At 38.3% G+C, this 14,770-nt stretch overlaps 1 protein-coding gene across 1 annotated transcript in view; it reads right to left on the bottom strand.

Annotated features, from left to right (window-relative positions):
* The window catches only part of INTS4 (integrator complex subunit 4), a 110,249-nt gene that overhangs the window by 68,283 nt on the left and 27,196 nt on the right, over window positions 1–14,770 (bottom strand). Inside the window, exon 4 of the mRNA XM_040255626.1 lies at window positions 13,742–13,848. Within this exon, the coding sequence (XP_040111560.1) occupies window positions 13,742–13,848 (107 nt within the window). The remainder of the gene's footprint in view (window positions 1–13,741; window positions 13,849–14,770) is intronic.

Raw genomic sequence — 14,770 nt, 5'->3', positions numbered from 1 at the left:
CACACACAATGAATACACACAATGGGATAGACTGGTTCCAAATAGGAAAAGGAGTGAGTCAAGGCTGTATATTGTCTCCCTGCTTATTTAACTTCTATGCAGAGTACATCATGAGAAACGCTGGACTGGAAGAAACACAAGCTGGAATCAAGATTGCCGGGAGAAATATCAATCACCTCAGATATGCAGATGACACCACCCTTATGGCAGAAAGTGAAGAGGAACTCAAAAGCCTCTTGATGAAAGTGAAAGTAGAGAGTGAAAAAGTTGGCTTAAAGCTCAACATTCAGAAAACAAAGATCATGGCATCTGGTCCCATCACTTCACGGGAAATAGATGGGGCAACAGTGGAAATAGTGTCAGACTTTATTTTTCGGAGCTCCAAAATCAATGCAGATGGTGATTGCAGCCATGAAATTAAAAGATGCTTACTCCTTGGAAGAAAAGTTATGACCAACCTAGATAGCATATTCAAAAGCAGAGACATTACTTTGCCGACCTAGGTCCATCTAGTCAAGGCTATGGTTTTTCCTGTGGTCATGTATGGATGTCAGAGTTGGTGTGAAGAAGGCTGAGTGCTGAAGAATTGATGCTTTTGAACTGTGGTGTTGGAGAAGACTCTTGAGAGTCCCTTGGACTGCAAGGAGATCCAACCAGTCCATTCTGAAGGAGATCAGCCCTGGGATTTCTTTGGAAGGAATGATGCTAAAGCTGAAACTCCAGTACTTTGGCCACCTCATGCAAAGAGTTGACTCATTGGAAAAGACTCTGATGCTGGGAGGGATTGGGGGCAGGAGGAGAAGGGGACAACAGAGGATGAGATGGCTGGATGGCATCACAGACTCGATGGACGTGAATCTGAGTGAACTCCGGGAGTTGGTGATGGACAGGGAGGCCTGGCGTGCTGTGATTCACGGGGTCGCAAAGAGTCGGACACGACTGAGCAACTGAACTGAACTGAAGAAAGAACAAAATTTTGCCATTTGCAACAACAACATGGATGATCTTTGAGGGTATTATGCTTAGTGAAATAAGTCACACAGAGAAAGACAAATTTTGGATATTATTGCTTATAATGAAATCTAAAAAAAAACAAACGAATATAATAGAACAGAAACAGATTTACAGATACAGAGAGCAAATTAGTGGGAATCAACGGGAAGAAAAGGAGAAGCAAAATAGGAGTATGGGATTAAGAAGTATGAACTACTATGTAGAAAAATGAATAAGCTACAAAGATAAAGTGAAAGTTGCTCAGTCATGTCTAACTTTTTGCAACCCCATGGACTATACAGTCCATGGAATTCTCCAGGCCAGGATACTGGAGTGGGTAGCTGTTCCCTTCTCCAGTGAATCTTCCTGACCCAGGAATCAAACCAGGTCTCCTGCATTGCAGGTGAATTCTTTACCAGGTGAGATACCAGGGAAGCCAAAGATAATATAAGGATAACTAACAAAAGAAGGGTGCTTCCCAAATGGCTGCTGCTGCTGCTGCTGCTAAGTCACTTCAGTCGTGTCCGACTCTGTGTGACTCCATAGACGGAAGCCCACCAGGCTCCCCCATCCCTGGGATTCTCCAGGCAAGAACACTGGAGTGGGTTGCCATTTCCTTCTCCAATGCGTGAAAGTGAAAAGTGAAAGTGAAGTCGCTCAGTCGTGTCCTACTCTTAGCGACCCCATGAACTGCAGCCTACCAGGCTCCTCCATCCATGGGATTTTCCAGGCAAGAGTACTGGAGTGGGGTGCCATTGCCTTCTCCGTTTCCCAGATAGGGATATTGGTAAAGAATCTGCCCGCCCATGCAGGAAACATAAGAGATGCTGGTTCAATTCCTGGGTTGGGAAGATCCCCTGGAGGAGGGCATGGCAACTCACTCCAGTATTCTTGCCTAGGAAATCCCATGGACAGAGGAGCCTGGGAGGTTACAATCCATGGGTTGCAAAGAGTCAGACCCAACTGAAGCGACTTAGCATGAACACACACAACAGAAGGAGAAGAGATTAAGAAGAGGTGGGAAAAATACACAGAAAAACTTCACAAAAAAGGTCTTAATGACCTCCATAACCACTATGGTGTGGTCACACATCTAGAGCCAGACATCCTGGAGTACGAAGTCAAGTGGGCCTTTGGAAGCATCACTACGAACAAAGCTAGTGGAGGTGATGGCATTACAGCTGAGTTATTTCAAATCCTAAAAGATGATGCTATAAAAGTGTTGCACTCAATATGGCAGCAAATTTGGAAAACTCAGCAGTGGCCACAGGCCTGGAAAAGGTCAATTTTCACTGCAATCCCAAAGAAAGGCAATGCCAAAGAATGCTCAAACTATCATACAACTGCACTCATTTCACATGCTAGGCAAGGTAATGTTCAAAATCCTTCAAGCTAGGATTCAAAAGTATATGAACCAAGAACTTCCAGATGTTTAAGCTGGATTTAGGAAAGGCAGAAGAATTAGAGACCACGTTGACAATATCAGTTGGATGACAGAAAAAGCAAGGAATTAAAAAAAAAAAATCTACTTCTGGTTCATTGACTCCACTAAAGCCTTTGTGTGGATCACAACAAACTACGAAAAATTCTTAAAGAGATGGGAATACCAGACCACCTTACCTGTCTCCTGAGAAACTGCAGGACAAGAAGCAACAGTTACGACTGGACATGGAACAATGGATTGGTTTAAAATTGGGAAAGAAATACATCAAGGCTGTACACTATCACCTTGCTTACTGAACTTATATGCAGAGTACATCATGCAAAATGCCAGGCTAGATGACTCACAAGCTGGAATCAAGATAGCCAGGAGAAATATTAACAAACTCAGATATGCAGATGATACCACTCTAATGGCAGGAAGTGAAGAGGAACTAAAGAGTCTCTTGATGAGGGTGAAAAAGGAGAGTGAAAAAGCTGGCTTAAAAACTAAGATCATGGGACCCATCACTTTATGGCAAACAGAAGGGGGAAAATTGAAAAAGGTAACAGATTTTATTTTCTTGGGCTCCAAAACCACCGTTGACAGTAACTGCAGCCATGAAATTAGAAGATGCTTGCTCCCTGGAAGAAAAGCTATGAGAAACCTAGATAGCCTATTAAAAAGCAGAGACATCACTTTGCCAACAAAGGTCCCTATAGTCAAAGCTATGGTTTTTCCAGTAGTTATGTATGGGTGTGAGAGTTGGACTGTAAAGAAAGCTGAGTGCCAAAGAATTGATGCCTTTGAACTCTGGTGCTGGAGAAGACTCTTGAGAGTCCCTTGGACTGCAAGGAGAACAAACCAGTCCATTCTGAAGGAGATCAGTCCTGAATATTCACTGGAAGGACTGATGCTGAAGCTGAAGCTCCAATACTTTGGCCACCTGATGTGAAGAGCTGACTCATTGGGAAAGACCCTGATGCTGGGAAAGACTGAGGGCAGGAGAAGGGTATGACAGAGGAAGAGATGGTTGGATGGCACCACTGACTCAATGGACATGAGTTTGAGCAAACTCTAGAAGATGGCGAAGGACAAGGAAGCCAGCCTGGCGTGCCACAGTTCACATGGGGTCACAGTCAGTCAGCCACGATTTAGTGACTGAACAGCAAGAACCAACTATAAAAATATTGAATCACTGTGTTGTATACCTGAACCTAATATAATACTGTAAATCAATTATAATATTGAGATAAACTAATGCAATATTTAAAAAAACAACTAAAGTAACCATTATCTTGACTTCTAACACAAAATTTTGCCTATTTTTATAATTTGTAAAATCAAATAGTGCTACGCTTCCTTTGCTTACTATTAGGTTGGTGAGAATCATCCATAGTATGGCATATAGCAATGGTTGATTCATTCTCATTACTATAAAGTATTCCATTTGTGTATATACCATAATCCATTTATCCTTTCTACTGTTGATAGATATTTGGGCTATTTCCAGTTTTGGGTTATTCTAAATATAATGTTACTATAATTATTCTTGAATGTGGTTTCTGGTATACTTTTTCACATTTCTGTTGAATACACAGTTGGAAGTGAAATTGCTGGGTCACAGAAAATGTATACGTTCAGCTTAAGAAGATACTGCCAAATACTATTCCAAAGTGGTTGTACTAATTTAACTAATTTACACTTTCACCAGTCATATGTAAATGTTCCAGATATGATACACCTCTATCAACACTTAGTACTGTCAATCTTGTTTTTAGCACTTCTCATCATTCCACGGCTACTGAAATAAACTATTTGCATAATGCAGTAACAGGAACTGAAGTAACTGACTTTAGTGAAATGACTAGTCTCACAACTAGGCAAGAAATAATGTAAGAAGAAGTTGGGACATGTTGTGCCAAAAAGCAAGAAAATATCAAGGACTAGTTGAGTCAAATCAAAAAGACAAAGAAACCAATCTGTAGGGGTTCCCACTGTCAACATTTATATCAAAAGTAAGCAATCAAACAAATCCAGAATGTAGGATATTCGTACAATCTGGTTTCGTCAATAAAACTATGGTATTTAAAGAAAAAAAAATGGGGCACTGATATTGATTAAAAGAAATTTAAGAGACTCTCCAAATATATGCTAAACCAAAAAAAAAAAAACTATAAAAAGATATTTAATGCAGTTAAGAAAATTTTAATATGAATTGGTATGAGATGATGTGGAATAGGCTATATTAAGAAATATGAGTTATTATTAGTTAGAGATGCATACTAAACTATGTATGATTTAAATAACATATCAGGGATTTACTTTAAAATATTACAGCAGACTACAACAGAAAGTGAAAGAAAAAACATTTAAAAGATTGCAAAATAAAAATAATTGCCAAATTTACACCAAAAACTGCAAAGAATAATTTGAAATTTTCCATATTATAAAATATATATAAATTGAAAAAAAAAGACCTAGCTTCAAATTTCAGTTCTGAATCTGTATGTGTAACACTGATCAAGTCACTGGACCTCTCAAAAGTCTAAGTTTCCTCATTTATAAAGAAGGAATAATAGTACTTCCCTGGTGGTTCCGTGGTTAAGAATCTACCTTGCAATGCAAAGGACACGGGTTCAATCCCTGGTTGGGGAACTAAGATTCCACACACTGAGGGGGAATTAAGCCCGTGCACCACAACTATCAAGAGCAGACACCACAAGGACAGGTTCCACGTGCCACAACAAAAACATCCCACCTGCCTCAACTAAGACCCAACACAACCATATAAACAATTAGAAGAAAAAAAAAAGAATCCATCTGTCAATGCAGGGGACATGGGTTCGATACCTGGTCCATGAAGATTCCACATGCCGTGAGGCAACTAAGGCCATGCACTACAACCACTGAGTCTACACTCCAGGGCCCACACACCACAACTACTGAGCCCACGTGCCGTAAGCCTACAGACTCTAGGGCCTGTATGCTGTAACTACTGAGCCTGCCTAGAGTCCACGCTCTGCAACAAGAGAAGCCACCACAATGAGAAGCCCACACACCACAACCAACCAAAAGTAAGGAGTTGTGCGCCACAACTAGAGAAAGCCTGAACACAACAACAAAAATGCAGCGCAGCCAAAATTAAAACAAACCCAGCCTGCTTAAGAAAAAGGAAGCAGGTGGGGAAAAGGTGACAAAAAAAAAAAAAAAACAGAGAAGCGTCAGAGGTAGAAGTGGGCCACCTGGATGAAACAGGCCTGCTGATCTGGAATACACAAGCACGAATCTTCTAGCGATAGCTGTCTAACAAGGGGGCAATCTGTCCGGAAAGGTACTGAGCATCTGTTAATGGTTCACATCAGATGCTCTAGGAGAAGACTCCTGAACTAAATGGGATCTAGACATTCTCACAGAAGCTATGTTCTATGAGACGGTGGGCTGGGCAGGTAGGCTTACTCAGAGGAGAGAACAAAGGAAATCTAGTAAGCAAGTGCAGGCGCAGAGGGGTGGGGCTCTCACAGAGGGACCGTCTCCTTATAAAAATGACTCAATAGAACATTTGAGATCAGAGTTAATTCATGTCTCCAAGTTATTTAGGTTAAATAAGTGTGAAACATAAACACTCTTAAGTGTTCACAATGCTCAAACTTATCCAACAAAATGACACACTGAAACTGAGAGGTTAAGAGAAATTTCCAGATGTGAAACTGACAGGGACACTGTCACAGTTAATACAGCAATGTTGTTTATTTTTTTAATTATTTTTATTTAGTACGGAAGCATCATTTGTCATAACTTAACTGTCAACTGAATCACCATCCCCTAGAAGGTTGCTACCATCATTACAAATACTTTATTTGATTTTCAAACAACAAACTAAAGTCTCCTAGTTCCTATTAAGGTAACCAAGGCAACACTGACGCATAACTAGCCTGTTACTGCACACTGAATGTTAGCCTCAAAGAAACGGTAAGTCTAAATCACACCCTTAGGGCAGCAATTAGTTTTATGATATCCTTCCCCCACAGGTCACTACTTACATCACGGATATCATCACTAATAGATGTCTAGTGCCTGTTCTGCAGATGATGCTATTTTGGTGCTATACCTAGGCCATTAAAACACCATCATTTCTATATTAATGGAGTAAGCAAACCACATCCCCAATAAGACTAATCCATGTGAAAAATAAGCTAAACCAATCAGTTTAAAACTACTGTTAAAGAATAAAAAATCAATGATTAAGTATGTCAAGAAAATCCAAGAATGAGGTTAAATAAGACAAAAATAACTTACTGACTCATTCAGTTTCAATATGGATTTTTTTTCTTTTTTTTGGGGGGGGGGGGGGCGGGGTGTTGCTGAGCACCGCACAGCTTGTGATATCTTAGTACCCAACCAGGGATTGAAGCTGGGCCACAATGGTGAAAGCGTTGAGTTTTAACCAGTGGACCATCAAGGAACTCCCATTAACATGGATTATTTTTAAGCACAGATAAAAATTTAACATACCAAGCAATGGAAACTATTCTAAAAGACAACCTCTCCTAACAAAAGAACATGTAATATTTGCTCAGGTAGTGTTTGATAAATGTTAAAATGCTGCCATGTTTCTGCTGCCTGAAGAGCTTAATGTACTTTTGCCACAGAATTAAAGGAACAAAAAAGAAATAGAGAGACCAGAAGAGGTGAGATAGAAAAAGAGAAACAAAGAATTAAACTAGGCTCTAAGGAAGCCATATATACAAAAATGACAAGATATTTATTCCCTAGAAAAATCTTCACAAAGAAGAAAGAAAGTAGAAGACCTCCAATCTCAGTTATGCAGATTCTACAGAAGAAAAGACTCAGTAATTTCCTGGCCAAATTTAAATCTCATCATGTATCAAATGAGGATTAGCTGTACAATAGCTCAGCTGGTGAAGAATCTGTCTGCAATGCAGGAGACCCCCGTTCAACTCCTGGGTCGGGAAGATTCCCTGGAGAAGGGATAGGCTACCTACTCCGGTATTCTTAGGCTTCCTTAGTGGCTCAGACGGTAAAGAATTTGCCTGCAATGTGGAATACCTGGGTTCGATCCTTGGGTTAGGAAGATCCCTGGAGGAGGGCATGGCAACCCACTCCAGTATTCTTGCCTGGAGAATCCCATGGACAGACGAGCCTGGTGGGCTACAGTCCATGGGGTTGCAAAGAGTCGAACATGACTGAGCGACTAAGTATAACATAGCACCTCAAAGGATTATGACAGAATAATAATTACTGACAGAGATGAATTTTGAGGTGTTAAGAATACCCAAAAGCATGACTTTCTTCCTACTATGAAACAAAAAATATGACAGATTTATATCTCATATTTTAAAAATATACAAAGGAACAATATGAACTTAAAAAAATAATGACAGAACAGATTATAATATTTTGAATAAATTAGGACATTGACAAGAAGGGAGTGAAGGAAAGAGAGGGAAGGAAAACTTTCTTACAATAGCATGACAAGTAAAAAATATAGATGGAATAACAGCATTAGAATATCACCATTTTGCAATAGTCAGAGTTATAAATGACTCAGCAAGATTTATTAACAGTTGCTAAAATAGAGAATAAAAGTTTGATGGGGAAGAGGATATTTACATTATCTCAAAGTATCTCCCCACAAATTACTCACTAATCACAGGAGGAAATAACAACTCTACAGTGAAAAACCTGGCAGACACTACCTTAACCAAGTATCAAAGTTAATACCAATGATGAGTCAGACCTCACGTGTGCCTTATGATATGATGCATTGAGAAGGACACAGTATTATTTATGTATTGTTCCCACAAAAACGTGTAATTTGAATCTAAACAGAGGAAATACCAGATAAATCCAGGTTAAAAGACATTCTAGGGATTTCCAGGTGGTCTAGTGGTTAAGAATCCACCTTGCAGTGCAAGGGACACCAGTTTGATTCCTGGTCTGGGAAGATCTTACATGCTGTGCAACAGCTAAGCCTGTGTGCCACAACTACTGAGTTTGCCCTCTAGAGCCTGAAAGCTGCAACTGGAGAAAGCCCACACACAGCAATGAAGACCCAGTGCAGCCAAAACTTTAAAAAAAAAAAAAAAAACAGCCTATACTCTTCAAGTTAAGGCTATAAAAGACAAAGACAGCCTGAGGGACCTTTCCAGATTAAAGAAAACAGGGACACGAAAACTAAATGCAATGTGTGATTCTGGACCAGAAAAGAAAAATTTATGTAAAACATAATATAAAAGACAGGTAGAATTTGAATAAAGTCTACTACTACTACAGATTAGCATTATATCAAAGTTAAATTTCCTTGGAATTTCCTGGCAGTCCAGTGTAGGGTTCCATGTTTCCACTGCAGGGCACATGAGTTCAATCCCTGGTTGGGGAACTAAGATCTCACAGACCACGCAGTCAAAAAACAAACAGATAAAATCCAGAGTTAAATTTCCTGATTTTGAAAACTGGGTTTATAAAAATGATTTCCTCCTTCTTAAGAAATAAAAATTTAAGTATTTAGTGGAAAAGAAGCATAATGTCTGCAATTTACTCTTAAATGGTTCGTTAAAATAGAGAGAGAGAGACTGAAAGTGAAAGTTGCTCAGTCCTGTCCAACTCTTTGCGACCCCATGGACTATACAGTCCTTGGAATTCTCCAGGCCAGAACACTGGAGTGGGTAGCCTTTCCCTTCTCCAGGGGATCTTCCCTACTCAGGGATCAAACCCAGGTCTCCCTCATTGCAGGTAGATTCTTTACCAACTAAGCTATCAGGGAAGCCCCCAACATAGAGAGAGAATGAAAAAGCAAATGTGGGAGAATGTTAATGATTGATGAATCAAAAAGAAGGGTATATGGAAGTCTCTTGTCCTATTTTCATAATTTTTTTTAGTAAGATTGAAATTGTTGGGTTATTTGGACTTTGTCCCACACCCAACCAAATGCTTTCCCAGAATTCTCTGAGTGAAAGGCACCACCATCTAATCTGGCACATAAACTAGAAATGGGAAATAACCTCAGCAATTCCTTCAGCATCACTCCATGCTTAACCAATTATCAAGTCCTGCAATCTTACTTCCTAAATATCTCTCAAATCTATCCACATCTTTCCATCACTTTAATTCAAACTTCTATAACCTTTCATGTAGGCTACTACAATAACACCCTTTACTATCTGAGCCACAAGGGAAGCCCAGTGCAGTAACATCCCAACTGGCTTCTTGTCCAGTAAGTTCTCTAGAACATATCTGGCTTTTCTTAAAATGTCTCTGTTTGGTTTTGGTACTAAGGTTATACTAGCCTCATAGAATCAGTGGAGAAACGCTGCTTCTCTTCTACTTCTTAGGAAAATCTGTGAAGAATTGGTATGTATTCTTATTTAAAATGCTTGATTCAAAGCCATCTGGGCCTGAGCTTCTCTTTGTAGGTAAGTTATTCTTTTCATTACTAATTTTATTACTTGTTATAAGTATATATGGATTGTCTACTCCTTCTTGAGATAGTTTTCGCAGTTCGTATCTTTGTAGGAATTAGTAGGAGTTTGTTCATTTTATGTAAATTATCTAATTTATTGGCATAAAATTGTTCATAGTATTTTTTTATAATCCTTTTCATTTCTGTCAGGTCAACAGAAATAGACTCTTTTCATTTATGATTCTAGTACTTTGAGCCTTCTTTTTTTCCTTTCCAAAAATAAAGATTTCTCACTTTTGTTGATCTTTACAAAGAACAAGCTTTTGCTTCTTGATTTTTCCCTACTGTTTTTCTACTCTTGATTTCATTAATTTCCACTCTAGTCTTTCTTATTTCCTCCCTTCTGCATGCTTTTGTATTTAATGAGTTCTTCTTTATCCAGCATCTTAGGTAAAAGAATAAGGTACTGGAATGAGATCTTTCTTCTTTTTTACTATGGACACTAATTGCTATAAATTTCCCTCTAAGTATGCAGTAGCTGCAGCCCACTTTTGGTACGCAGTGTCTTCCTTCATTCACCTCAAAGTATTTTCTAATTTACCTGCTGATTTCCTCTCTGACTCATTGGTTAAACAGGAGCATGTTTTTAACTTCCACATATTTGTGGGTTTCCTAATTTTTTTGTTACTCATCTAATTTAATTCCATTGTAGCTGGAAAACATACTCTGCATTATTTCTATTAAAAGGGGGAATGTTATTTTAATGTGAATCATATCTCAAAGATCACTATATGACAAAAATCACAGACAAAATAGCATTAAGCAACAGAAACAGTAACTATAGCTATGAATCACAGACAGCCTTTATTTACTTGAATTTGCAAAAGCTTTTGGCATATATGCCATTTCCAAATAGTTCAAATTTCTACCCAGTTAATAAAAATGTGAAGAAACGCACAAAAAATCCATATGAAAAACTAGAAAAGAACATGAAAAGTTCATTCCCAAGACAGAACCAGAGATCAAATTGCCAACATCCTTGGATCATTGAAAAAGCATGAGAGTTCCAGAAAAAACATCCGCTTTACTGACTATACCAAAGCCTCTGGCTGTGTGAATCACAACAAACTGTGGAAAGTTCTTAAAGAGATGGGAATACCAGACCACCTGACCAGTCTCCTGAGAAATCTGTATGCAGGTCAAGAAGCAACAGTTAGAACTCGACATGGAACAACAGACTGGTTCCAAATAGGAAAAGGAGTACGTCAAGGCTGTATATTGTCACCCTGCTTATTTAACTTCTATGCAGAGTACATCATGAGAAATGCCAGGCTGGAGGAAGCATAAGCTGGAATCAAGGTTGCAAGGAGAAATATCAATAACAGATATGCAGATGACACCACCCTTATGGCAGAAAGTGAAGAGGAACTAAAAAGCCTCTTGATGAAAGTGAAAGAAGAGAGTGAAATAGTTGGCTTAAAGCTCAACATTTAGAAAACTAGGATTATGGCATCTGGTCCTATCACTTCATGGCAAATTTATGGGGAAATAATGGAAACAGTGAGAGTCTTTATTTTGGGGGGCTCCAAAATCACTGCAGATGGTGATTGCAGCCATGAAATTAAAAGATGCTTATTCCTTGGAAGAAAAGCTATGACCAACCTAGATAGCATATTAAAAAGCAAAGACATTACTTTGCCAACAAAGGTCCATCTATTCAAAGCTATGGTTTTTCTGGTAGTCATGTAGGGATGTGAGAGTTGGACTATAAAGAAAGCTGAGTGCCGAAGAGCTGATGCTTTTGAACTGTGGTGTTGGAGAAGACTCTTGAGAGTCCCTTGGACTGCAAGGAGATCCAACCAATCAATCCTAAAGGAAATCAGTTCTGAATATTCATTGGAAGGACTGATGCTAAAGCTGAAACTCCAATACTTTGGCCACCTGATAAGAACTGACTCATTTGAAAAGACCCTGATACTGGGAAAAACTGAAGGTGAGAGGAGAAGGGGAAGACAGAGGATGGGATGGTTGGATGGCATCACCGACTCAATGGACATGAGTTTGATTACTCAAACGCCAGGAGTTGGTGATGGACAGGGAGGCCTGGCGGGCTTTAGGCCACGGGGTCGACTGAGCAAATGAACTGAAGTGAACTGACGACAGGACATACAAATGAAGAAAAAATAGGAAAAATTTTTAAATGAAATACCATTTCCTTCTTACAAAATTAACAGGTTTACATCTTGTTTTTAAACATTAACATCCAAATGCTAGAATAATATGTGAAATTATGCACTCTCACATACTGTGGATAGGCTTAAACTAGAATATTGTAGAAAACAATTTGCCAAAAATATCAAAAGCCTTAAAAAGACACAAAAATTTTAAATGCTTTCATCCAGTAATTCTACTGTGACAATGTATGTTTAGGAAATAACCCTAGATACAGGAAATACTTTAGACTAATCACATTCACTGTGTGGTATTATTTACTATTTTTTTAAAATGGCTACAATATAAATGTCCACTAATAAGAGAATGGTTAGGACAAAGTATGGCTTGATTACTGGACAAAATATCATGCATCCATTAAAAATATTTATAAAACATTTACAGTATAAAGAAAATACTTGTTATGTTTGTCAAAAAGCAAAACTGAATATAGAATATGATTATAGCTATATGTGGAAAAAGAAAAGCAAACAATCCGTATACAGAAAAAAAATCAGAACGGATACATCAAAAGGCTAATAATAATGGCTGCCTTTACGTAGTGAATTATGAGTGTAGTTCTTTCTTTATACTTCTTTCCAAATTTCCATGAGTATAAATTTTCATAATAAAGGATTTCTTTAGAACAATTTAAAAAACTACTGCTTCAAGCAGAATAATCCACTGAGTAAAACACCTCTCTCATAGGCACAACCTCCCAGATACATATATTCTCTCACATGGAAGATGTACTTACTCTCTCAAACATGTAATCCCTAGTTTTCTCCCACTTAAGCTTTTAATACTGTACTTCTCAAAGTGTTGTGGGTTTTTTGTTGTTGCTGTCATTGTTTATTAAGATAAATGAAATACTCTTTCCTGGGGTTCAGAAATAGTTTTCTAATTCCATGAATGTAAGCCTTCCACAACTCAAACGCATTTGTCTCCTTATATTCTCAAAACAAATTTATCAAAAAGACTAAAAGTAAAGCCAATTCTACAAGGTTTAGGAGCTGGTGCTATGCACAAAAGCAAGCTAATTAAAAGTTCCAAATTAAAAAGAATTTGGCTTTGGAATCAGAGAAGAGTTTATGCCCTGGTTCTGCAACTTCCTAAGTATGAAAACTTGGACAAACTAAACTCCTTCAACCTCAATTCCCATCTTAGTAAAAGAGATATAACAGCACTTCCCTAAAGGACTATGAGGAACAAATTAAAGTATCATAATTCCAAACTGGTGGAAGGTGTTATGCCTGAGAAGAGGGCCTAGGAGGGAAAGATGGAGTGGCTGTCACTTATTTTATTTCTGCATTAGTTAATTTTGTTTTTAACAATGAGCATACACCATAGGAATAAAATTACTTTTCCTTCAAAAAAGTAAAACATAGTACCATAATAAGCAGAGAGCATATGTTAGGCATGGAATATATGGTAGTTCCTATAATTATTTTCATTTCTCTTGGGACAGTGAGGAAGTTCATTCTATAACAAGTTACTCAACTTTATTCCTAATCCAACATCAAGAAACAAACAAAAAATGAAGCAGTTCTTAAAGCCATTTAAGAGTCTTTGGCAATTCTCAGTTATAGCCTTAGGATGGAGGTAAGCAGATCTGACAGCTCGTATCATTTCTCCAGATAATGCAAAATTGTTCAATAAAGAAGCAACCCTGTGTCTAATCATTATATTCTTACCTTGCAGGCTACATCAACTAATCGCATCTGGATAGCTTGATTCTCTGGGAGTTTAGTGCCAATTGCAAGCAAAGTGTCCAACAGTTGAGCAAGGACTTGATGAGACTCTAGACAGGAAGATGGAAAGTTAGGTTTTAGAATTTCAAAAGGAGACTGCTATAGAAACTAAATTTACCTGGGTATAAAGAACGCAGATTTTTGTCAACTGAGTTCTGCTGTTTGATTCTTGATTCCCCTCAACTAAAAGCTAAGTTCCTAAAGGGATCATGTCTAAAAATTTGAGTCCTCCTCAGGATGTGACATAGTGCTCCAATAATGTTCAGTGCTTGACTAACTCAAAGGCTTTTCACTGACTTCAAAATAAAGTCTAAATTCCTTAGCAGGACATACATACATACTAGTCCCTCCACGATGCCTAGTCCTCCCTACTTTATCTCTTAGCCTCATCTCTTTCAGGTTTCCCTATCCTCCTTTTTCCCAATTACTTATGATCCCATGTCCCCCTATCTTTGCTCAGGCCCACTTCCCTACCTAGAATGCTTTCATCTACATCCTGCTCCATTCTCAACTCCCCAGAGAGCACCTCCTAACCTTGAAATGTCACCTCCTGTATGGTGCTTTTCGCTCTTCCCCTAGAAATACTGACCATTTCTTCGTTCATGCTTCCACTGAACCCTTTACATAAACTGTAACTTTATGATACTTATTTGCATATCAGACAAAAACCGCGAAACTGAATTGACCTATGTATTCTCAGAATCTAGCATGCCTCATTACATGCTCAACGGATGCTTAATAAATGAGCCAACAGACAATTCCAAGTAAATCACTATCAATCATCTTAACCAGATTCTCTTGTTTCAAAATATGGTTCTATGGTTCTATGCTAGCAGTATACAAGATAATCTAGGAGGCACGCAGAAAATCATTTTTATGTTAATAACCTTGTACAGACATAACTTTGTTTTATTGTGCTTCATTTTACTGCACTTTGTAGATACTATACTATATTTCTTATAAATTGAAGGT

This window comes from Oryx dammah, unplaced genomic scaffold (assembly GCF_014754425.2).
Source record: "Oryx dammah isolate SB20612 unplaced genomic scaffold, SCBI_Odam_1.1 HiC_scaffold_15, whole genome shotgun sequence".
In the NCBI taxonomy this organism is placed as follows: domain Eukaryota; kingdom Metazoa; phylum Chordata; class Mammalia; order Artiodactyla; family Bovidae; genus Oryx; species Oryx dammah.
This window is presented reverse-complemented; position numbering and strand designations above follow the sequence as displayed.